The sequence below is a fragment of the Antechinus flavipes genome, chromosome 5 (assembly GCF_016432865.1).
Source record: "Antechinus flavipes isolate AdamAnt ecotype Samford, QLD, Australia chromosome 5, AdamAnt_v2, whole genome shotgun sequence".
Lineage (NCBI taxonomy): Eukaryota > Metazoa > Chordata > Mammalia > Dasyuromorphia > Dasyuridae > Antechinus > Antechinus flavipes.
In genome coordinates this window covers 184,088,128-184,114,448 of record NC_067402.1, presented here as the reverse complement: position 1 = coordinate 184,114,448, position 26,321 = coordinate 184,088,128, and the positions used below count along the sequence as shown (strand labels likewise).

General features: G+C 33.4%; 1 protein-coding gene across 1 annotated transcript in view; it reads right to left on the bottom strand.

Moving 5' to 3' along the window:
* RERG (RAS like estrogen regulated growth inhibitor) overlaps positions 1-26,321 on the bottom strand; it is a 101,628-nt gene that overhangs the window by 18,713 nt on the left and 56,594 nt on the right. The window contains exon 3 of the mRNA XM_051963605.1: positions 5-61. Coding sequence (XP_051819565.1) covers positions 5-61 — 57 coding nt within the window. The remainder of the gene's footprint in view (positions 1-4; positions 62-26,321) is intronic.

The window sequence follows — 26,321 nt, the reverse complement described above, 5'->3', positions numbered from 1 at the left end:
CTACCCAGGGTTGGGTCATATTCCCAGATGAACCGTTTGGTCAGAAATCTTACTACCAGAGCTGTGGAAGAAAGAAGAGACATTTCAGTTGCAATTTTTAAATTTTATAATCTATATCTAGATACATACTAGCTTAAAATGTTCTAGATACTATCGCATCTGTCCACGAGAGCAAAGTAGTATTGATTTGCCCCATTCAAGCATGTTTTTATATTCATCCCATTTTGGATCAAAATTTGTTTAACTGTAATTAATGCTATCTTGTTTAATAGGTAGAAAATATATGAATAGACTCTTAGGAGATAATCCTCTGTTCTGAGAGCTAGTAAATATCATTAAGTGATTCTGTACCCCAGTATTAATGAAGGACAGATAGATGGCACAGTGGATAGTGGACTGAGCTTGGAGTCAGGACAACTCATCTTTATGAATTCAAATCAGGCTTCAGATACTTAATACTTGTGTGATCCTGGCAAGCCATTTAACCCTATTTTTTTCAGTTCCTCATCTGTAAAATGAACTGGAGAATGAAATGACACATCATTACAGTATCTTTGCCAAGAAAACCTCAAACGGATTACAAAGAATTGGACATGACTAAAACAACCAAAAAAAAAAAAACAACAATAAAAGCAAACAGTTCTTTAATGCAAGGGTATCTGAACAAAAGGCTGATACAGATAGAAGGATGAAAATGTACAGTATTTCAAGAAAACTAGTTCACTTTAGTCATGCCATATAGCCACTAATTGAAAAATGGGCTAAAAATTTCAGGATTTCAAAATAATGGAATAATCTTTGTCATTCAATTAACATTAAATTAATATTAAGAGAATCATAATGTGAGTTAAAATATAGAATCATCAACAGCACATGTAATCAGTAGGGTAATAAAAATATTGCCTAATCATCATTTCTTTTGGAAGGTCATAGGATAAAGACCAAGAAAATTATTGCCTAATCATCATTTCTTTTGGAAGGTCATAGGATAAAGACCAAGAAAATTATCTATCTATCTATATATCTATCTATCTGTCTGTCTGTCTGTCTATCTATCTATCTATCCATCTCAGAATCACACGCTCAAAGGCAAAAAAGCTGATACAAAACACTTGATTCCTTAAAATCCAAATATGATTTTCATTACCAATCAATATATTGACCTATAACCAGAAGGTTGATGATTGGATTTTAATTATTTTAGTGGTGACAGTAACTTGGCATGAAGGTACTGCAAAGTGCATTAGTTGAAAAGCTACTCACACTGATGAATTGATGGAGTTTCTGGTTAAGTAATATTTATGGAAATGTCATGTATATCTTGATTATTATTCTTTGTGTAATTAAGGAGAATAATAGAGTCAGTGTTAGTCTCTGAGCTCCTCAACACTTTTTATATTTTGATTTTAAAAGGTCCAGGACCAGTTAATTGAATCTGAAAGTAGCATTGTGACCTTTCATCACAGTAAATATGACTCCATTTAAAGCAAAATATTAACAATACTGAAGAGAGTGAGTTTATACATTCTTCAGTCCTTCCCACAGTAATCGTACTTGGGATAGAAAATGATAATGCAGACTCTCTTGAGATGTGTTTCTTTAAATAATCTGAGCAGAAAGTGATGTTATATACCCATTTTAAAAGCAATTTAAATACAATAATTATAGTAGAATCAGAGGTGAATATCTCCCCCCTAGAACAAATTTTGTTTTATAAATCACTAATTGGAAAAATCCAATAAAGTTGTACCTTATTTATCTAGCATAGTTTACCCAATCTACTAATTACTACTTTAATTAATTTTTTCATTAAAGCCTGACCTTTTAAACTTTTAGCCAATTTGTGTATTTCTATTATTTTGTTTCTATTTTTCAATTAATAAGTATTTTAATTTATCTGCTCTACTACATTCACTCGCCACTGAACAAATTAAAAAGATTCTGAAAAATAAAGCCTTCAATTCAGAGGTGAATGGTCTAGCAAAACAAATTCCTTCAACTGTCAATGTATGGACATGAATATCTCCGCATTTTAAGTTTATCAACTCTCTATGAGGAAGTAATACATGGTTTAGCTTTATTCTTTTGAATTCATGGCTTATCATTAAACTGATTAGTGTTCTAAAGTCTTTCAAAGTTATTTTTTTCTATGATGTTATTATATAAATTGTTCTCTATTTCTCACTTTTCTCTGCATCAGTTCATAAAGTTTCCTTTGAAATAGTCTATTTTGTCATTTCTTAGGGCACAATAATATTCTATCACCTTGATCTTCCACAAATTATTTATCTATTTTTCCAATAGAAGGCCAACTTTTTAGTTTTTAATTTTGGACTGCCTTGAAAAAGCTGTTGTAAATGTTTTTCTACCTATAGATCCTTATCCTTTCTTTGACATCTTTGGGATATAGGCGTACTAGTGGTATAGCTGGGTCAAAATATGTGCATGGTAACTTTCTGGGCTTGGTTCTAAATTGCTTTCCAGAATGGCTTGGCCAATTCACAACTCTGACAAGTATACTTGTTTTTTCATAATCCTTTTGACTTTTGTCATCTTTTGTCATCTTTCAGTCTTACAGGTGTGAGGCAGAATTTGAAAGTTGCTTTAATTAATCTATTTCTCTAATTCTTAAAGGTTTAAAGTATTTTCTATGACTATTGATAGTTTGAATTTCTTTGAAAACTGTTCATATCTTTGACTATCAAGGAATGGCTCCTAGTGTTCTGAAATTTGAATTATTTCTTGTAATATCTTGGATATGAAACTTTTATCATAGAAATTTATTGCAAAGATTTCATATTCCCCCTCCTCTCCCAGTTACCTTTTCCCTTCTAATTTTTTATTACATTAAATTTCTTTCCTATCTTTCAATAATTTCAAACTTAAGAAGCAGCAAGGTGGTACTGTGGATGAAGTATTGGGCCTACTGCTAACAGAAATTCATGAAGGCATTTGAACTCAACTAAGGAAAAAAGGGCTGAAATCTATACCAGGTGAAAAGCTGCCCAAACTGATGAATTGAAGGAGTCAGGAAGACTCATCTTTCTAAGTTCAAATCTGACCTCAGACACTAGTTGTATGACCCTAGGCAAGTCACTTAACGCTGTCTGCCTCAGTTTCCTCATTTGTAAAATGAACTGAAAAAAGAAATAGCAAACCACTCCAATATTTTTGCCAAGAAAACCCTATATGGGGCCATGAAGGATTGGCTATGATTGAAATAACTGAAAAACAATAAAACTCCAAACTTTATCTCAAGTTTTGATACCATCATTATGAAAAATTATTCATTATATTGTCTATAACATCATTCATACCTATAGTGATACTCTGAAAGGCTAAAGCATCTCAGGCAATGTTGGGACTTTGAGATTCTCGATCTACTTTTAAAGGCTTTGTCCTGTCTCCTTACTTTCATCTGCCAGTCCCTGCCGGTATCCACTATGCCCAAGTCTAGCAAAATCCTTTCTACTGTCCCCACACTCCCTGGCTCCATCCTTCTGCCCTATGTTATTCCTGAAATATAATTTGGCTCTTCAGAGACTGCTTTAAAAAAAAAAACCTCAACAAAACAAAAACATAAACAAACATAAAAAGATTTTCAAGGTTTTCAGATATTTTCCAGGTAGTTGTTTACTGTGAAAATGACCTCTGCATAAGTGAATATGTGTGTGTGTGTGTGTGTGTGTGTGTATATATATATATATATATATATATATATATATATATATATATATATATATATTCAGTTCTTATTCAACAAATATTCGTGTAACTTAAAAAATCAAATATTTGGATTATTATTTAAAAGTTTTTGAATTTTAAAATGGCACAGACTATTTCAGCTAAATCAACAAGTGAAATATAAAATGTGGACAGTATAATTTACTCAGTTTTTAACTTCCTTCTTGTTGACTATTCACAAACAAGTGAAAATGATTTCCCTATTTAAGATAAATCAATTTAAAAAGTCTAGATTTTTCCATTTAGAATGGAAAGTTCCAAGGTAAATAAAATTTTTCTATACCTATTAAATTTTTTTCTATTAAATGCTGAATTCTGTCCCTCCTTCCATCTCTCCCTTCCTCCTTTTCTCTCTCTCTCTCTCTCTCTCACACACACATACACACATATAAAAATTATATGAACACAATTACACAATGACAGACAGATCTAAACAACTGGAGAATTATTAATTGCTCATAGGTAGGTTGAGCCAATATAATAAAAATGACAATGCTCTTAAATTAATTTACTTATTCAGTGCCACACTAATCAAAAATTAGTTTATAAAGACAGAGAAAAACAAAATAAAATTCACATGGAGAAACAAAATATCAAGTATATCAAGGAAATCACTAAAAAAATAAAGTTCAAAGGAATGGAATTGATGAATGTAGTTTTTCTAGTCTTTTATAAAGTACTTAACAAAATCTCTTTCATGCTATTCCTTTTGAAAAGCTATGCAGGCCAGCTGACAAGAGAATACAATTAAATAGCCACAAAACTAGCTAAATGGTACAATGCAAGACTGAAATAATCAGAAAAGGATCTATAACTGGCTCTGTGCTGTTTCATATCCTTATCCTACACTTGAGCAAAGGTATACTGAGGGAATATTTACTGGATCTGCCAATGCCACAAGGATGGGAAAGATTATTAATATAATGGATGAAAAAATCAAGATCTATCTTAACCTTGATAGATCAGAATGTCTTAAGATTGAAGTTTAGTAGAGAGCAGTTTAAGACTTGTTCTGATGGCTCATCTTGGGAGAGAAGTGAGTGTGGGTCCTTAAAGGTTATGACAGAAAGATTATGACAGATTTTGGTACAGGTTTCTGGTATAGGTTTTGTCATGTTGGGAAGGCTTTCAGGACAGTCCTGCTAATACACTGTGTCTATTTATTAAAGACTAGTTTAGATAAGTAGATATTAAGCATTTATGAAATGTTTACTTCACGCTAGCCAATGCATTAAGGACTGAGGATGCAAATAGAAAAACGAGAAAGGTTCTAACCTCAAGGATTTTACAAGTGACTGGAGTAGAGAGCAGAGGGAGGAAAACTCTTCATGGAGAAGTAAAAACAAGCTACATACAAACATATGCAAACAAACTCTCAAGTTATAGCTGTATTAATAGCTGGGGCTAAGCAGGAAAAGGTGTCTTGTAAGATGTAGCACTAAAGTTAATCCTAGACATCATTTTTGGTTCCAAGATGAGGAGGATGAACATTCCAGGCATTGGACATTGCCTGTATCAAGACTCAGTGGAAAAAGAAGGAATGTCATATAAACCCGTCTGGATGGAGTGCACAGAACACATTTGGAAGCGGCAGTGAATAACGGGAGATTGTGAAGATTACAAAGGAATTTAAATGCTAAACAGGGAAGCTTTTTTTTTTTTTTTTTTTTTTTACCCTACAGGGAGTAAGGAGCCACTGAAACTTCCTACCTTACAGAGATGGATGTGAAATGGTCAGATATGTGCTTTAGGAATCAATTTGGCAGCTGTGTTTGGAATGGACTAGAGCCCAGCTTCTTAAACTGGTCATGACCCCATATAGGGTCTCATAACTAAATGTGGAGGTCGCAAAATTATGATTTATTACCACCAAAATTTTAGTTGTATGCCTATTTTATATACTTATATACTCGGGGTTGCAAAAATTCCTCAGGAGAAAAGGGGTTTTGAGTAAAAAAAAGTTTAAGAAGCCCTGGAGTAGAGAAGAAAAGAAACTAGAACTATGAGAACAATTAAGAAGCTATTCAGTCAAACAGAGAATAAGTACTTATATTAAACATCGACCATCTGCTAAGCACTATACTTGGGTATACAAATAAAAAATTTAATAATCCAGCCTTTCAAGGAATCTCATTTTCTTTCTTTTTTGAATCTTACTTTCTAATAAAAAAGTCAAGTACATATAAAAATATATACAGCATAAATATAAAGTAAATAAATATAAATACATACAAAGAATTTCAATACAAGGAAGATTGGGGGAGAGGGCACTAGGTTTGGAAAGGGAGGAGGAAGGGCAGCAAAAGCTTTATGGAGAAAATAGTGTCTAACCTTCATTTTAAAGGAAGAGAAGGATTCTAGTAGGCAGAGAAGGGAGGGAGTGCATCCCAGGAACGGGAGGCAGCCACTACAAGGGCACACAGATGGAACATCATATGTAAGAAACAGAAAGAAGGTCAGTTTGGCTGGATGACATACTTTGGTAGACTGGGGAACAGAATGAAGTAAGGTCTAATGATGTTGGAAAGAGAGGCTGGGACAAAGCTGGGAATTGCTTGCTTTAAAAAAAGTTTATAGTATATCCTATAGGCAATAGGGAGTCAATGAAGTCAAATGAATAGGGAAGTTGTGTACTGTACTTAATAGTAGAGTACTCTGTACTTAAAGAAAAATAATTTGGTAGCAGTGTGTATGATGAACTAAAACTGTGGAAGACTTGAGACCAGGAGACCAATTAGGAAGCTGTTGCAAATAGAAATGAAGTGATGAATCCGTCCACTGAGGTAGTAGCTATGGGATTAGAGAGAAGGGATTAGATGCACACGTGTGAGATGTGGAGAGAGAAAAGGCAAGATTTGGCAGCTAAGGAAAGAAGCAAGGAAAATGCTAGCATTAGAAAACTAGAGACTTTGACAGAAACACGAAAGAGGGAAGGATTTTGGGAGAAAGATAATTTGGTTTGGACATGTTAAATTTATGATGTCTCCATCATGTCCATTTTGAAACATCTAATAGGCAAGTGATAACATGAAAGTGAAGCTCTTAGGCTGAATAAATACATCAATATATATTTATAAACATATATATTAATATATGTACATATATATATATATATATGTTATTTGCATAAAGATGATTATTAAATGCATGGAAATGGATCAGATTATTGAGAGAGAGTATAGAATAAAAGAGAGCCTAACAAGAGCCCTGAGGAATATCCAGTTATGGGACATAATATGGAAGATGAGCCAGTAAGGAAAACTGAGGAATAGTCTGATAGTAGAAGGAAAACCTGAAATCAGATATGTCATGAAAATCCAGAGATAAGAGGAAACAAGAGGACCTAGGACAAAATCCCAGGGACACTTACACATGGAAGCAGGACATGACTAATAATCTTGCTAAGGTGCTTAGGAAGATAGAATCAAGGCAAGCTGGGGTCAAGAAGCTTGAGGATTCAAAGGACAGGATCCTCAACAGAGACAAATGCTGTGAAGAATTTAAAAAGGATGACAACATTATAAGCCACTGGTTTTAACATCATTGGCAACCTTGGAACAAGCAGCTATAATTTGAATTTCGAACAGGAAATAGATGGAAAGAAGGTAAGAACTGAGTTGAAGGTGAGAAAATAAAGGTAACAAGTACAGACAAATGTTCCTAAGAGTTTGGCTGTGAAAGAATGATAGATACAGGACAACAGCTTGAGGCCGTGGTAAGGCCAAAGGAAGACTTTTCAAATTGGGGGAAAGCTGACATGTTTGTACTAATTTTGATCTTTGTTCTAACAAGTAGTATTGTATGGACAGCTAATTCAGGAATGACTCCCACATTACTAATGAGTCATTTCCTATCTGCTGAAAGAGAATCAATTTCATATGTGTGTGTGTGATGTGAGAGTTTGTCTTGCAAAGCATTTATTATTTTATTAAATAAATAATATATTGACATGAATCTTCTGGATAATTCATGGGTTTTGGGTCTCTCATCTTTAGAACCATATTTTCCAATGACTCCTTACCTTCCTCACCTATTCCCTCTTTCTGGACTTGAATCACCAAGTAGAAAAATATATGTTGATTTGCTTTGGAGGAATTTTTTTGTTTTATTTTTAATTAATAAGCATTTATTTTTCTCCCTCATATATTTAATTTAAAGAAAAATAAAGTCTTTGTAACAAATATAAATAATTTTGCTTTGGATGGTTTTATAAAGCTTTTATTTTATTTTATTTTATTTTTGTAGACTTTCTTTACCTCTGCAAAGATGGTGCATAATTTGTTATTGTTTTCATGGTGGTCTTATTGCACAAACTTATCAGGAGCACCATAATTTTTGTTGACAAAATATCACTTGAAATGATTCTTTTTGCCTGTGGGTACATGAGAAAACCAATTCCACGAACTCCTTTATTTGTTTCCCCTACCCATCTTACATCCTTGAGAGATCCTATGAGGCATCCTTTTATTCTGTTAGTTTCTATCTTTGATTTTCAATTATAATGAGACAATCAGTATTAATATAATTCAATTCATAGTAGTTCTGGCAACTCACTCATCACTGGGCTAGGAACTCACAATCAGAATGCCAAGAATTATGTTAAAATTTATAAATGATTTTAAAACAATTTGATTCTTTGTTTAGTCTTTCTTTTGGGCCACTCTGCTATGAAAGAGGGAGGGATGGAGAGAGAAAGTGAGAGAGATACACAGAGAGAAGAGAGAGGAAAGGGAAGAAGGGAGGAGAGGAAGAGGGGAGGGAGAGAGGGAGAGAAAGAGAGAAAGCTACAGAAAGAGAAAAGAGAGGAATGGGAGGAAGGGGGGGAGAGAGAGACAGAGAAAGACAAAGAGAAAGAGAGCGAGAGAGCGAGAGAGAGAGAGAGAGAGAGAGAGGAGAGAAGGAAAGCTGCATAGACCATCACTATTTCCTAAAGGAATATATTTGATATAAATCAATCACTATAACAAGAAGACCAAGGGAACTTGAAAACCTAGTCAGTTAGTCAATACTAGATTTACTTGCAACAGGAGAGAAATGGCAGCCAAGGGCAACACCAATTTAGAATATAAACTCAATTGTAATGTCTTCCAAAGGTAAATGGTGAATGACGATAGAAATATTGCTTCATCAATCACTGAGAAGCAGTGGAAAGAAAAACAAATTTATGGAAAACCTGACAAGAGATCCAACTGAGCAAAGTCATTTAGAGGGCATTTGGGAATGAAGCTGGATAGAAAGAGGGAAGGGAACAAGCATTTATTAAGCACCTGCTATTTGCCAGATTATCTCATTTTATGGATAATAACACATGAGAAATGGAGATGGATGATCTGTAAAGATTTTTGAACAAACATTTTTTGCTTTTAATGCCAATGGAGTTACTGTATTTGGACTAGAACATTATAGTTCCAGATTCTGTATGAGGAAACAGAAATGTTACTAAGGAAAACCAACAGCAGCTGAGACTAGACCAAATTTACAGAGAAGAGCTCCATTCTATAGGTAATACAGTTTTGAGAGAACTGAGAGGAATGATTCTAAAGACATATAAACGGCTCACTCTCTCGCCCTCTCTTTTCCTTTCCCTTTCTTCTCTCTCCCCCTGCCTGTTAAAGAACCCTGTGAAGATCTCGGGAGCACTAACAGCACCTTCCATCATTCATTTATGTTCAGGGTTCCAAGCCTCTGAAGCTAGAAAGGACAGCATCCAGCCTATCCAGCCAGCAAACCAGCATCCCCATATCCCCTACCAATGGCCCTCCAAAATTAGCTTGGAGAATCCCAGTTAGAGTAGCATAGGCTGCTCATTCTATGTGTTCACTCCTTTAGCAGATATTAATTAAGACCCTCCTGCTTAAATCATCTTAACTCATCAAGGCACTGAGGGTTAAATAAAATGAAGATTTAAAAACAAACAACCAATTACCCTCTTCGAGGGATGTAGTAGTGAGGAATGGTACCCTCACCTACGTCATTTTCATGTGTAATATATATGGGAACACCTTGATCCTGAACCAGCAGGTGGTCTTCGCTACCATCATTGAGGGAAGCAACCCTTATGGAGAAGGGCTCTGACATCCTCTTCCAGCATCATAACCCACCAGAGAGGAGTTGCCATCCTTCTGGCAGACAAAATGGAAGTAAAAGATCTGATTATGACCTGTGAAAATAAGATGCAGACAGAGTTTGCTTCTATCTGCACCTACCTGGTGAAACGGTATAGCCTTCTATCCTTCCTAGATCTCCCAAGTGAAATGCCTCTTAATTTATTCAAGCAGAAAAGGCCCAGATTTCCCCACGGAGCTCCACTGGAACTTCCCAGATCAGGACATAAAGCCCAAATGATAAGCAACTATGAGAACAAGAAGTTAGATTCTCACTTGCAATTGAGTGTATTCCAGATCATCATGTTTATAGGTGACATTGTAGTGGTTGCATCAAGCCCTGAAATACGATAGTCTATTAAATGAGGTCTATAAGTATACAAAAGAATTTGTTCCAAATACCCCACAGTAAAAACTAAGAGGATAAAATATGGCTGTTGCCCAGACTATTACTTGCAATCTATGCTATAACTGTCTAAAACATAATATGGATGAAAATTTCATAGAACTGGTTTATTCCTACATATATCTTAGACAGATAGTGAGGAATAAAACAATGAACCAGGCTCAGAACTAAACTTACATAGGAGAGGAGGCCAGATTGCCTTTGACCATTTGTATAATGCTTTTAGTGACCTAAGTTTCTCTCTGAAATGAAGATTTTTTTTATAACAATAATCTTCAGATGATACTGACTGTGAGTACTAGAACATAATAATTTTTTTAAAAATAACTTTTTATTGACAGAACCCATGCCAGGGTAATTTTTTACAGCATTATCCCTTGCATTCACTTCTGTTATGATTTTTCCCCTCCCTCCCTCCACCCCCTCCTCCAGATGGCAAGCAGTCCTTTACATGTTGAATAGATTAAGGCATATCCTAGTAGAACATAATAATTTTTGAAGGATTAAATTTAAAGGTCATTCAATGGTACATGAATTTCTTACAAAAAAGCAAAACAAAATTATAAAAATAGATGGGTCAGTTATTCATCAAAGAATTGACATTTAACACTCAGTCCTATTAAAAAACACTAGAGAGTATAGGGATAAATTGAATTAAAAAAAAAAAAGATCAGTAGCATTTATTTAAAAACACCAGCAAGCATCATATGTAATGGGGATAAACTAGAACCATTCCCAATAATATCAGGGGTGGAACAAGATTGCCCACTATCACCATTATTATTCAGTATTTTATTAGGAATGTTAGCTTTGGAAATAAGAAAAGGAAAAGAGATGAAAGGAATTAGAGTAGATAATGAGGAAACCGAACTATCACTCTATGCAGATGATAATATATACAGAGAATCAACTAAAAAACTGCTAGAAACAATTCACAACTTTAGCAAAGTTGCAGGATACAAAAAAAATGTCTTGATAGATAGCTCACATGTTCAAGAGAGCTAGAAGATAGTCCCTAACATCTTGGATAGATCTTCTGTAGAGGATTTATGAGCGGACAGGAATAACAATAGGCAGACATGGATGGATGGCAATGTGTATCACTGGACAGAGTATCCCCATTGATGAGAGAACAGAACCATTGCAGCATGAAAGTAACATATTTAATAGTTATCACAATGCTTTCCTTCATGGTTCCTTACTACTACCATGATGTTTTTCAGTCATTTCTTATATCCATGGCTACTCTCTCTGGATTTCATTATCAAATACCCAACTAATATATATAAAAAAAAAGAAGCCTGTTATAAAACAACCCTTCCCCTCAATCTAGGGATATCTGTTTTGACTAATGAAAATTGTTTAACAGAGAAGGAACTTTGTTGTTCTGGGATACATCCTCATATTTGAATGCAATGTTATTTATTCTTGTTGAAAATATTAATAGTTTTATTTAAAATGCAAAGGATTCTGAGACTTTTGGGAAACTAAATACCACAAAATGTATTTAAATGGCTTAGTTGGAAATTAATCAATTTCGATGAGGAAGGAATTTCCCTTCTGAATTTCCATTCACATTTCAATCTCAAGGACAAAAGGTATCTAAGAAGAACTCTGAGAAGTATAATTTTTGAACACCAAATGTTTGCTTTCAATATTCAATCCTTAATGATGGCTGAAATTGTTCCTCCTTAGCCATGAGAACCTCTATGGCCAGCCACCATGGCAACCAGAGAGATTCTGAATTTCAGAAACTGAGAAAACAAACTCTGAGGATAGAAAGCTTCTTTCTTTTCTGCGTGCAAAACTCCAGCAAATGAGAGAAAAGATGACATCAAACATAAGGAATGTAATAAGCAACAGAAATGAAACTGTCTTCAAACTGAAATTTTCTAAAAAAAAAAAAAACCTAATCATTTTTAGACTTGTGATATTTCTCAAAAAGACAAAAGAAAAGAGGTCTCTCTCCCCTTAGTAATGCAATAGTAGCACTGAATGCTACAGAGGCACCTGCAAATTCAAATGACAAGGATAAAGAAAAGAAAATTCATTTTTATTTTAAAAAATAATGAGTTTAATTTTTAAAATTGATTAATTTTAAGTTTAGGAAACAAATAAGTTTAAGGGCAAGTAGAATATGAGTAAAGAAAAAGCACCCAGAGTAATTAGAAGAGGGGAAGAATACTTTCATGGTGGTGGTGTTGTTTAGGGAAGGCTTTCTCTCAAGCTCAGCACACCTAGCATTCTGACATCCTCTTTCATTTTTCCACTAAACATTCTCCATCCTTCAGATTTCCACTTTTTCTTCAGGTACTATTCTTTTCAATAGAAAAAAACATGAAGAGGAAAAAGTGTATGAAGGAACTAGAAAAACTAGTTCACAAAAAAGATGAACTAGAGACACAGATGCAAAGATGCAAATTTGATTCATACCTATCACTGAGACATAATAATCCAGGAAAAAAGTATTTATTATTGTTGCTCAGTCATTTTCAGGCTGTCTGAGTCTTCATGACCCCATTTTAAGTCACAGGCCCATGCTATAGAGTTTTGTCCTATCCACCTACAAAATACATTAGTTAAATGTCACAGAAGACAAATAAATCTATTTGAAAACTTCAACTAAGTCACTATTTTGTTTGATGGTAGCTCAATGAGTGTGACAAATGGAACTTTTAAGAATATCTTGATACCCTTTAATATTTACTGAATAGTTTCACATTTTTATATATTTATAGAGTTTAGAACTAAAAGAAACTTTGAAAATCATCTTATTTTAAGATGAAAAAACTGCGACCCAGTAAAATTAAATGGCTTGTTCAAATTTATAGGCATTAAGTAGCAAAGCCAGGATTTAAATGCAGCTCTCCTGATTACATATTCAGAGATCATTCCACTAAAACAAAGGTACCTCTGACAAATATGAAATGGTGAGCAAACTGAAATAAAAATCAGTTATTAATAAGTGAAGAAAAATTTTTATAGAGAATATAAATTTTAAGTATTCCAGAATTACAATATTTTGACTTGTTATACCTTAATATAATCTGATGGGATAAACTGTCCTTTCTCTGATGCATATGGAGTGTATGTGATTGCTTTTATATTGCATTCAAGTTAGAGGCTGGGCAAGGGCAAGGCCCTGGATTTCTACACAGGAGGCCTCCCAAGTTGTTTCCCTCTGGGGATTTGGCCTTTAATAACTATACTATTATTTGGATAAGCAAGCTATCCAAATATAGTTGGATAAGCTCAATAGCAAATCAACTTAGAAACAACATAATAATGGCCTCATTTCCTGGATTTTACATTATTTTCCAAATTTGTTTTACATCCAAATGCTCTGAAAAACAAAATAAAAAGAACAAAACAATCAACCAGATACACAACACTTTTTTACCTCTTGGCATGCTACTTAAAAAAAAAAAAATCCTTGCCAGTTCACAAGCCAAATTTCCTGAAACCTCAAAAAAGGTTTATATTTATTTCAGTTAAGCTTGGGGGATAAAAGTTCAGGCCAATTCTTATTTTAAGAAAATGGGCTCCTCCACTCCTCGAACCTTAACTAACAGTACATAATTATGTTGGTGACCACAAAGGCTAGGATGATTTGTGATGTGGGTTTGGTGTACAGTTTCACAAGATTAAAATATGGGTTTAGAAATGAACATACTTTCTACCATAAAAGTTTGTTTCAGCACAAAAGGCACTTTGTAACATCCTATTTTTGGGGGGTTACCTAAGTGAAATAATGTATTTCTGAGCAAAATAAGGTAATAATTTTGATAACTCAAGTTGAAACAACCTGAAATTGAAGGAAAAAAACCATTTTGTTTGGCTCCAAACCAACAGGTAACTTTCTGCTTTCCAATTTAGAGAAAATATTAGCTATCATCAGTGTTAGGAAAATTGTTAAGACTATATAATCTTCAACTTATAAATATGTAAGCTCATATCATGTATGGAAATCTGCCTATTGGTCCTGGACAAACTTATCCAAATGAGAACTATTTAGATTCTCTCAAAACTAACAAAAGTTTGAACTTTGAGAGAGGAAGAGAAAGCTATTAGGAGTGAAAATGTAAAATTACCTCTGCTAAGCTGACTAAATAATTCAATTGACAAGCATTTATTGCTTCCTATATGCTAAATATTGTACTAAGCAGTAGGAAAAAGCACAAAGGAAAAAAAAACACAAGGAAAAAAAGAAGCAAAAACCAGTCTGTATTCTTGAGGACTTTCATTCAGAGGGAGGAGACTATATATGCATATATGTCTATACAAGATATGTACAAAAATATATTCATGGTAACATTAAAGAGAAGGCTTTTATTGGTATTGGGGTGTGGAGGAAGAAACTGGGGAAGGTCCCTTGCAGGAGGGGTTACTAGAGCTGAGGCTTAAAGTAAACAAAGAGAGAAATGCTTAAAAAAAAAAAAAACAAGAAAAGGTTAGAAGAGAAAGCATTCAGAATGGAGGAATATGGACATAGAGTTCTTATATGGAGTTTAGGATATAACGAAAAGCAAGCAGGCCAGTAAGCTTGAAGGATCATAGAACATGTGCAAAGAAGAAGCTTGTAAAATTATTGGAAAGGTTGTAAAAAAACTTTAAATGAAAAGATAAAAGGTTTATATAAGATCCTAGAGAGAGTGACTGAAGTTTATTGAGTAAAAGAGGGAATAGTTAGACTTATGCTTAGGAATAATCACAGTAGTAGCCATGCAGAAGATGCGCTGTAGTAGGAAGGGACTTGGGGGAGTTCATTTAGGAGACTACTACAATAATATAGGCAAGAAGTTATAAAGAGCTGAATTGAGGTTGTGGCTGTGTGACAGAGAGAATGGGATGTATGAGAGATGTAGAGAAAAAATGATGAGATATGATTATGGATATTACTTAAAATGTAATATATTGGTTTTCACCAAGGTTCTTAACTTTTTTTCATCTCATGGAATCCTTTTGCAGTCTGGGGAAGTCTTTGGGTCGTTCTCAGTATTTTTGAATGCATAAAATAAAATAAATAGGATTACAAAGCAAATCAATTATACTAGAATATGGTTATCTATTGTCTAGTCATGATCCCATTTGAATTTAAGTCTTCCTGACTACAACTATTCATTGTCCCCAGAGACTTACTAGCCATGTGACTTTGGATATGTCATTCAGCTAGTTTGCCTAGGCTGCCTCATCTGTATAATGAATTGGAGAAGGAAATGGCAATCCGCTCTAGTATCTTTGCCAAGAAAACTCTTCTTGGGGTTATGAATAGTTGAACATGATTGAAAATGAACAACAACATGGTTACCAAAACATATCTTTTAAAAGCACCAAGTTCATGGGCCTTAGGTTAAGAATCCCTCAATAAATATAATTTTTGTGAAGTCACTTTCCATTTTTCCCAGAGCTCTTGTCAAGCATAGAGTTTTCCAAGTATTTTATCTTCCCGAGTTTAACAATTATTGACTTTTATTATTATTTAACATAAATTTAACATAAATTAGTGTGGTATTTGGTCAAAGGCTTTTTATTCTTCTACTTATATAATGATGTTATTTTAACTGTTTTGTTACTGGCATGATAATAAGAGCTAACATTTGTATTCTAATTTAAAGCTTGCTAAGTACTTTACTTTGCCATCTTCTTTTATCCCTACAACTTTTTGAAGTAGGTGTTATTATGAACGTTATTTAACATATTTAACTGAGGCTGAGAGAGGTTAACTGACTTGTCCAGAGCCACATTGCTACTAAAGGTAGTACTCTAATATGACTTATTATTTTTACAGTTTTGCTAATGCTAAACTTTTTCTGGTAGAAATCCAATCTAGTAATAGTGAAGAAGTTTTAAATATATTGCTATGGCTCTTTTCTAACATTTTATTCAATATTTTGGCATCAATATTTATTAATGATATTAATCTAAAGGTTTCTTTTTCTGTTTTCCTAGTTTGGAAATCAGATTCATATTTGTCTCATAAAAGTAATTTTGGAAGATATATTTTATTTCTACTTTTGCAACTCATTTATATAATAGAGAAGTTAACTGCTCTTTAAATATTTAGTAGAAATCGCTTATAAATATATATGATTTCCTTTTTGATCTGATTTTTTTGGGCAGTATGATAAATGTGGAAATATGTTTAGAAGAATTGCACATGTTTAACCTATATTGGATTACTTGCTGTCTAAGGGATAGGAAGGAAGGGGAGAGAGAGAGAAAATGGAACACGAGGTTTTGTGAGGGTGAAATGTTGAAAACTATCTTTGCATATATTTTGAAAAATAAAAAAGCTATTACTATAATAACAAAAAGGAAAATAAAAAATTACATTTGGTATCAGGTAGGGTTCCCCACATCCCCTTTTCCTTGCTTTAAGTTCCCATTTTTCTAGTTTGTTCAATTTCTGTTTCTAAGATCAAGTTGTTTAGGTTCTGTATTTCTTCTATTAATGTAGTTATTTTACATTTTCTAAATATTTATCCATTTAAATAACAAATAAATCCAATTAAATATTTATCCATTTATCCACTTAAAGTTTTTGTTTTAGTTGCTAATAATATTTTCAGCATGACTTGCTCCCTGATCTTTTAATTTTCATGGTTCTGGCCTAAGGAAACATTTTGTATTGATGTATATTTATACTTAGCTTTCTGATAAGTGAAGTGATTTGCCCAGGGTCATATATCAGTATGTACCAGAGTTTGGACTACACCTCGGGGACATGACTTATTCATATAACCATGCTGCCACTAAAGTATCATTTCTTTCCTTTCCAAATGCTTATATTCTTTTAACTTTGAGAATTTTGCTAGTTACTGAAGTCAAGCTTGGCTACCTACCTGTAACTGAAAACTACAATCTTTTTTCCCTTAAAAAAAGGATGACAATATTTTCCTTTCTCCAATCCTGAAATATCTCTTTTGCTCTCAATGAGTTCCCAAAGATCACTGAAAAAAGCTTAGCAACAAGATCAGCTAGCTCCTTAAGTGTCCTGAAACTTAATTTTTCAGTACTTAATGACTAAACTCATTGAATTTATAGTGAACATTAATAGATATTTGTGAAAAAATGGATAGACTTTTTGAGCTCGAAGAAAACCTAAAGATCTCCCAGTCTCCTTGTTCTAGGGATGAAGCCTCAGAATGTGAAGAGTCTTGATCATGGTGACAGAGGTATTTAGAGGTAACAGGGATTCCTCAGGACCTTCTCAGATTTTTTAATAACATCCAGACAATGGTTGTTTGTCAAGAGGGAATAAAAAGTCAGAATGAAAAAGGAAATATCACTTAAAATGCCAGCAGAGTTTTTAAAGGAAATAATGGAGAGCTATAGGTTTGAGTAAATGTAAAAATAATCTGAGGGAATGAATGAAGAAATTAATGTAATATCATTAATAGATTTTTTTTCTTCTCAGGATCTCAAAGCAATAACATATTGATTGAGCTTCCCATGATGTGGATAAGAAAAATAGCATTAACTATATTTGTGAATAGAGCATCTGTCAAATGTCTTGATCAACGTCATAAATCTCTACAAATTAATTATTTTATGGATTATCCAAGATATATTTTCCCATCTAGACTGTTTTTTTCTCTGCTTCCAAGAAGCCAAATCAATCCTGGCAATCACTAGTATGACAGATGTCCTAGGCAGATTGTTCTTACACATCAGCCACCTAGCAGAATTCTGGGCACTGCCCTCATGCAGTTAGGTACATTCAAGGGACACAAATTAGTTCTAAAATCTGCTCAAGAAAAACAATTAAAAATATAAATACAATGAAAACACTTAGAATAGTATAGGACCTGATATCTCAACATATTTCGAGAATTTAACATAATATGGCACCATATTCTCATATTTCTTAGATATATCATAGGAATTAAAAGTAAAATTTAAATAGTGAACAAATACTGCTATGATCCTTACTACATAAAAAAGACCCAGGAGTAAAATGGGCCATCCTATCAAGAAATCATCAGTATGAGAAATCTCTAAACTGGAAAAAATACATGATAAAGAAAAAGCATGAATGCTATAAACAAATACATTGAAAAATAAAGGGAAAACAAAGCTAATTAATAAAATAATTAATAAATAATAAATAATAATATTATTATTATAAAAATAAATAAATAAAAAAATAAATAAAAATAATTAATAAAAAAAAACAAGACAATATAGCCTCATTAAAATGTATATATACATATGCGTGTGCATGTTTCACATTTTTGGGAGGATTTAAGACGCATTTTTACTATCTGACAAAAAGCACATAACTAGTTCCCAGGTTAGGAATGTCCTGATTAATCTTTTGGAAAATAAAGACTTTTTTTTTAAAGACGAAATCAGAGAAAAAGACACTAAAAAAGATATAGTGAAATTTTCAAGAAAGCAAATGAATATTGGGTTGATCAAACCTTTAACATGCTATTCCTGATTTGTACATCCATGAGAAATCTTGTCATATCCATTTTGGCAGTCTGCTTACATAAGGCCAACATTCTGGGTTTTCTGCTAGAAAAACTGATTTTATTGCCATTTAGTAACATTATGGTCAAAGGATAGGAAGGGGAAGAGGAAGAAATGGAGAAGGAAATATTGATGTAAGGGTATAAAGAAGTAATTTTTATGATTGAATAGAAAATCTCCAAGGGAATGAAGAAATCACTTTTATGTCTGAATGAAAAGTTATGCCAGAGCATGTTCTCACAAATTAGTTTGTGCTAATATTTATTGCCTTCTTATTCCAATCAAACTCTGGAGGTAGCTTCAATTCTTACTCCCAAATACTTCACTAAGCTATGACTACAAAGAAGGCTTACATTGCAAATTTTCTATCATCCAATATGAATAATATGTAGACTACATAGAATTGCCATTACTATCTTAGATTAGCATCTTTTTGAAAAACAAAAGGTTCTCAATAACAAAATTCTGGTGAAAGTCACAATTTATTTTCTAAAAAATAAAATGGATCATCTAATAAGAACAGGAAAAAATTTCTAAAGATATTACTGTACAGAAAATGTAATCAATTTTAAGATAGTAAGTATAAAATGTGAAACAAAGAGCAGATAGTGGCAAATCCTATCAGAATTATGTCAAGAAAACTAAAGCCCAGCATGACTCAAGTTTTATGATAAATGGATCCATCTCAGGAAAATAGCAAAATCTCTTCATCCATCCTTGCCTGGGCTGAGGTAAGGCACATGGAGAAGCCAGGGTTGCTAAACTAAGGTTGATATATACCATGGAGGAATAGAGAATATACTCTGTTAACACAACAGGGAAGGCAGTGTAACTCCACTGCAAGGGAAGAATATTCTATTATGGTCAGTAGCACTAAGGACTTCATCATTTTCTCTTCCACCCCAGGAAAACTTTTGCTATTAAAGAAACTGGGTAAAACTGTCAGAGAGATACCACATCTGAGGCTTAATGCTGCCTTTTTTAACTCTGAAAATATGTTTCAATTCTTTGGTAAGCCTCAGGGACAGGCATTCAAAAGACTGAGAAGTGGTATGATACTTGAGTTGTCTTTGTGGGTTTGTAAATGCATGATGCTACTCCAGATCTCAATCTTAAAGGAGATGGACAATGATGGCTTGTGTTCAAAGTTGAGACTGATCTGACTACTAGATGAGTCTACTCCCTTCTCCCTGAAAGGCAGTTTTCTTTTGTGTCATCCTTATGGCAAAGTAGAGAACTATGAACGAGACTAAAATATATTTAAGCAAGTCTGAAAGTGGGTCAAAGCACAGAAGCTGGATGATCATTTGTAAATTATGTTGTAGGAAACAGTCTTCTTCAGGCAAGGTTAAATTAGATGGCTCCACTGTTCTTTTCACCTTGGAACTTCTTAGATTCTGTGATTGATTAGAGCCCCAAAACATTAATTAAGAGAAAGGCTTTCACTTGTAGAAAGTCTCTAGTGAAATGCTACTAACTCTTGTTCCTGATTCAGGATTCAGAAAGATCTTAACCAACTAGAATAATGGACTGTATCTAAGAAGATTAAATTTGATAGGGACAAATGCAACATTTTTCACTTGGGAAAACAGAAATAATGGGCTGCAAGTTTAATTTGTTTTAAATACACAAAATTTTTATATCAACTCTTTTTGTGAAGACAAAAAATCTAGAAAGCTAGAATATCCATCAGTTGGAGGATGGCTAAGCAAATTATGGCACATGGTTGTAATGGGATGTGATTGTGCTATAGGGAATGACGAAACAAATAATTTAGAGACATGGGAAGATTTCTAAGAATTGATGCAGAGTAAGGTAAGAAAAAACAGAAGAACAACTTATACTATCAGATCAATATTATAAAAGTGAAAAATTTGAGGAATTTTATAAACTATTGAAGAATGAAACTAACATATACAAATATATACAAAACAACTCTGAAAATAAGAATATGATATACCAAATGACCATCCATATTTCCAGAAGACTGACAAAGAAATATACTCTCATCTCTTGACATGTGATTGAATTTATTGTACAATGTGAGGCATATTTTTTGAAAATAAAATATTTTACTTGGCTATATATCTGTTAAAAAGGAATTTGTTTTTGTCTTCTTTTTTCCCAATGGCATGAAGGAGAGGGAGAGAAAAGGGAAAGAAAATAGATTTCTATTAGTTAAAAAAATCATGGCCATGGTCACATAGTTAATAAATGTTAGAGACTATAGTTGAAACTAGGTCTTTTCTGACTTCAGGTCCAATGGAATTTTCACAATAGCTATTGGATTCATTATACTCAGTCTCTAAGAACAGAACTAGGAGGAATGTATAAAAGCTGCTGATTTCAGCTTGATTAAAAAAAGCAAAAAACTTCCTAGTAATTTTATCTATCTAAAAGTAGAATGGGAGACAGTGCGAGTGGGCTTCCTTTTAAATCCTTTCTTTGTTGGAGGTCTTCCAGTAGAGACGTTCTAGAGCTAGCTAGACAGGCTTGAGAAAATTATTAATTTTCAAAAAGACCAATTATACCTTGAAATCAACAAATGCTGAAAATCAGGGATTGATTTACTGTTTTTTTTTATTTTGTTGCTGAGTCTAGTTGTCCAGACTTAAGAAAATGTTGAAAAAATGTTAATAATGCAATATAAAACTTAAAAGTGTCTCATGGATATATTATTTCCTGCTTTCCCAAGAGAGTTGTCTGTTAAACATTTACCAACACATCCTTATCTTCAAGCAAATATTGGAGGAATATTTGTTGGGGAGGTTGTAAAAAAGATTCTTTTCCAGGATTGGATTGCTTTAGAGCGGTCACAGGCCCCTTTGAACTATGACATTCTGTGATTCTGTGATATATCAAAAGAGTCAGAAAAGGAGTTGTTACATAAACAAAAGGAAGCAGTAGCATGGAAGCCAAGGGAGAGAAAATACCATTTGTCAGGGATGGTTATGAGGGAATTTTTGCTCTATTAGGGCTCCGAGACCCCTTTCAACTCAACATATAACAAATCAGTGGTGTTACCTCTTGCCACAAGGGGCCCCTCTCAGATCACATCTTCAGATTTCTTCCCTCTGCTATGTACTTACTTGATAATACTTGTAGACTATTACTAAACCTCTTTGATTAATTTTTAATAGAAATTCCTTATCAGGTTCAGAAGGCAGAAACTATAAATAGAAGAACAAACAGCAATGAATAATAGTTCTTTAGAACTTAAATCTATCAAGGAAGAAAATGAAAGATTCTTCCCATACACACATACCTAGTATACTGGAGGAATTTAATCACTTAGACATTACTGGGCTCTTTGAATCTTTTTACAAGTTATGAGAATCCCTCAATTAAAAATGAATGAAGAGGAAAAGCACATAAACTATGCTCACAATTTGTTAAATTTATTTAAATTAATTTTTTTCTGGTCCATGACTTGTATGACCAATTCTATACTTAAAGAAGCCTATCTAGGGGTGGAGGCAATATGGCAGATGAGAGATAGTTAGCCAACTGGACTCTCTCAACATCCCCCTCCATACAACTATAAAATAACTCCTCAAGTCAAATTTTTGAGCAGCAGAGCCAACAAAAGATCAGAAAAAAACCATTTGTTAGCCTAAGACAATTTAGAAGAATGGCAAGAAAGCTCTGTGATACCACGGTGGATGCCAGCCTGGAGCATGAAAAGAACACCAGTGATAGACTGCAAAAGTGACAGCAGAAGCAGCTTCAGGAGTTCTCAGTCTAGACATGGTGAGGAGATTGGAAAACAGGTCAGAAAGAGATTAGAGAGGATGATCCTGTGTTGTCACTGGATGCAAATGGAGCTGACTGGCAACTCCTGTCACCCACAAGCATCTCTGAGTTGCAGGTCCAGGGCAGAGAAGAGCACTGGGGAGGTTGGTTACAAGGGAGCAGGAGCCCTGGTCCCAGGCAGAAAGTAGTGCTAGCAATTGTGGATGAGGGGAGCAGGGGCCTTTCCTGGATAAAGAAAATATTATAGAGCAACAGTGACCATCCCTTCCCTAGGTCACATCACCTTGGAAATCTCCCAAACTTATAAAACCCTAGAAATAGCTCTGAAAGCAGTTGCTTTAAAAAGTCCAACAGCTAGGTGATGCAGTGGGTAGAGCACCAGCCCTGAAGTCAGGAGGAGCTGAGTTCAAATCTAGTCTCAGACACTTAACACTTCCTGGCTGTGTGACCCTGGGCAAGTCACTTAACCCCAGTTGCCTCAGCAAAAAACCAACCAACCAACCAAACAAAAAACCCAATGCTTTGAGATGGTATACTTCCCCTCGCAGGTGAATCCAACTTTAATGGAAAGTTTAAAGTTAAGAAAAAAACTGAAAAATGAGCTAATAACAAAAGAGAACTTGACACACAGAGACAGGAACAAAGAGACAGAGGCACAGAGAGAGACACAGACAGAGAGAAATAGAGACAGAGAGAAACAGAGACAGAGGGAGACAGAGAGAGACAGAGAGACAGACAGAGACAAAGACCGACACAGACACAGACAATACACACACACACACACACACAGATAGAAAATAAACCTAATTAAATGAAATAATCAGGGAAACCACATTTTTCTAAAAGATGTCATAGATAATAAAGCAATATAAAAATTACAGGAAAAGAAAATTATGAAAAGAGAAGTAATAACTTGGTAAAAGAGGTACAAATAAATACTGAATAATGTCTTAGGCACAAAAGAGATACACAAAAAAATCATTTTGGAAAGGAACTCTTTAAAAACAGAATTGACCAAATAGAAAAAAAGAAATCCAAAGCCTCACTAAAGAAAAAAATTTCTTTAAAATTAGAATTAGGCAAGTGGCAGTAATGACTCCACGAGGCATCAAAAAATAATAAAAAAGTCAAAAGTGAAAAAATAAAAAAAATTGGAAAAAACAATTGATTTAAAAAATAGATTAAGGAGAGATAACTTAAGAATCATTGGACTATCTAAGAGCAATGATTAAAAAAAGCTTAAGCATCATATTTCAAGAAATTATTAAAGAAAATTCCCCATATATCTTAGATTCAGAGGGTAAAACAGAATTTGGCTCACTTCCTGAAAATAATTCCAAAATAAAAATTCCTAGGAATATTATAGTCAAATTTCAGAACTCTTGGCTCAAAGAGAAAATATGGCAAGCAGCCAGAAAGAAACAATTCAAATATGAAACTACCATTAGGATTACATAAGATTTAGAAGCTTTCACATTAAAGAACCAAAGATCTTGGAATATGTTGTTGCACAAGACAAAGGATGTGGAATTATAACCAACCTGAGTATAATGCTTCAAGGGGAAAAAATGCACATTTAGTAAAATAGAGCATATTCAAATATTCCTGATGAAAAGATTGGAACTGAATAAAAATGTGTCATTCAAACACAAAACTCAGGAGAATTATTAAAAAAGGGAAACATGAAAGAGTAATCATAAGAGATTCTAAATAAAATCAAACTATTCTTATATGGGAAAATGATACATGTAACTCCCAAGAATTTTATCATTATTAGAACAGTTAGAAGTAATCTATATAGATAGAAGATATGACTGTGAGTTAATTATGTTGTGATTATCTTTAAAAAATGAAGGGGTAAGGAAGATGCTCTGGGAGAAGGAAGAGGTTAAATGGGAAGAAATTACTCATATAAAAGAGATGTACAAAGAATTTTTATAGTGGAGGGAAAATAGTGTGAGTGGTTATCAAAGCTTCAACTTTCTCTTAACAGAGTTAATTCAAAAAGGGATGAATATATATACATTCAGTTGGGTATAAAAACTTATCTTAATAAGGAAATTAGAAGGAAAAAAATTAGAGATATAAAGGGAAGGGAATGATAAAAAGGAGGTCAGATTAGGGCAGGCAGTGATCAATGGTAAAATAGACTTTTGAGGAAGGAAAAGGTAAGAAAAAAAAGATAAACTGAAGAAAATAGGATGGAAGAAAATGCACTGTTAGTAATCATAACTGTAGCTGCAAGTAGGTATTAGCTCATCCATAAAATAGAAGCAGGTCATAATACATTAGAAATCAGAATCCCACAATATATTATTTACAAGAGACACACTTGAAACAGAAAGACACACAAAGTTGAAATTAAGGACTGGAGCAGTATTTAATGTTTCAGCTGAAGTTAAAAAGGGAGGGAGTAGCAACTATAATCTCAGTAAAAGAAAAAACTAAAATAGGCTTAATTAAAAGAAATAATCAGGGAAACTGCTTTTTGCTAAAAGGTTCCATAGATAATAAAGCAATATAAAAAATTACAGCAAGTTTCTCTGACAAAGGCTTCATTTCTCAAATACATACAATTTATAAAAATGAGATCCATTCCACAAGATAACTGATTGAAGACTATGAACAGGCTGTTTAGAAAATTGGAAAGGGAAAAACATCAAAGTTATCCGTAGTCATACAGAAAAAACACTTGAAATCACTATTGATTAGGGAAATGCAAATTTATACAAATCTGAGGAACTACCTCACATCTATCAGAAATGACATACACTAGAAGAGATGAGGAAAAATAGATATATAATAAATATATTTTAGATAAATAAATATATTTAAAAAATAACAAAATATTGGTGGGGTTGTGAAATGGACCAATTATTCTAGATAACAATTTGAACTATACCCAAAATATAAATTGTGCACACTAGCTTTGTGTCATAAAGAAATAAAATAAAAAGGAAGTATACATACCAAAATATTAACAACAGCTCTTTTTGTGTAGGCAAAAAATTGGAAAATTTGAAGATGCTCATTAATTGGCTGAACAAGTTATGGAGGATGACTGTGACAGAATATTATTGTTATAAAATAATGATGAGAGATAGGATTTCAGAAAAAAATATATGAACTGATGCAAAGTGAAAGGAAAAGAACTGGTAGATCATTGCACATATTAAGAACAATGCTAAAATGATGATCATCTGTAAAAAAACTTGGCTATTCTGATCAATAATAGGGTTCTGAGACAATTCTAAATGACTCATAATGAAAAACTGCTATCTATCTCTAGAGAGAGAACTTATGAATTCTGAATACAAACTGTAGTATAATATTCTCACCTCATCATTTTTTTTTTATTTTGGCGATACAGCTAATATAGAAACATGTTTTGCATTATTTCATATGTATAATTAATTGATATCATATTGCTTTCCTTCTCAGTGAGTAGGGAAGAGCATAAGAAGGAGGGAAAGAATTTGGAAGTCATAATTTAAAAAATAAAGAATGTTAAAAATAAATAATAAAAATTTAAAATGAACCAAAAAAAGCCCCCAAAAGTGTTTATGTTAGTAAAATCTATCCTTTCACATATTTGAAAAAATAAACATTTATAAATTATAAAAATCACACGAAAGCCACCCTGAAGTTACAGTGCTTTGTTAAACATTTTAAAAGAAAGTGTTGGGGAAAATTATTTATGTGTCTCCACTAACTCTACCAGACCATAACATTTGTATTACTGTCAGTATGATATGCTGGGATGCAGTGATGGATGTTCCCTGTGTACTTGGAACTTTTCCTCTTCTTTGCTTTGACTTTTGGACACAGTCATTTTTTTA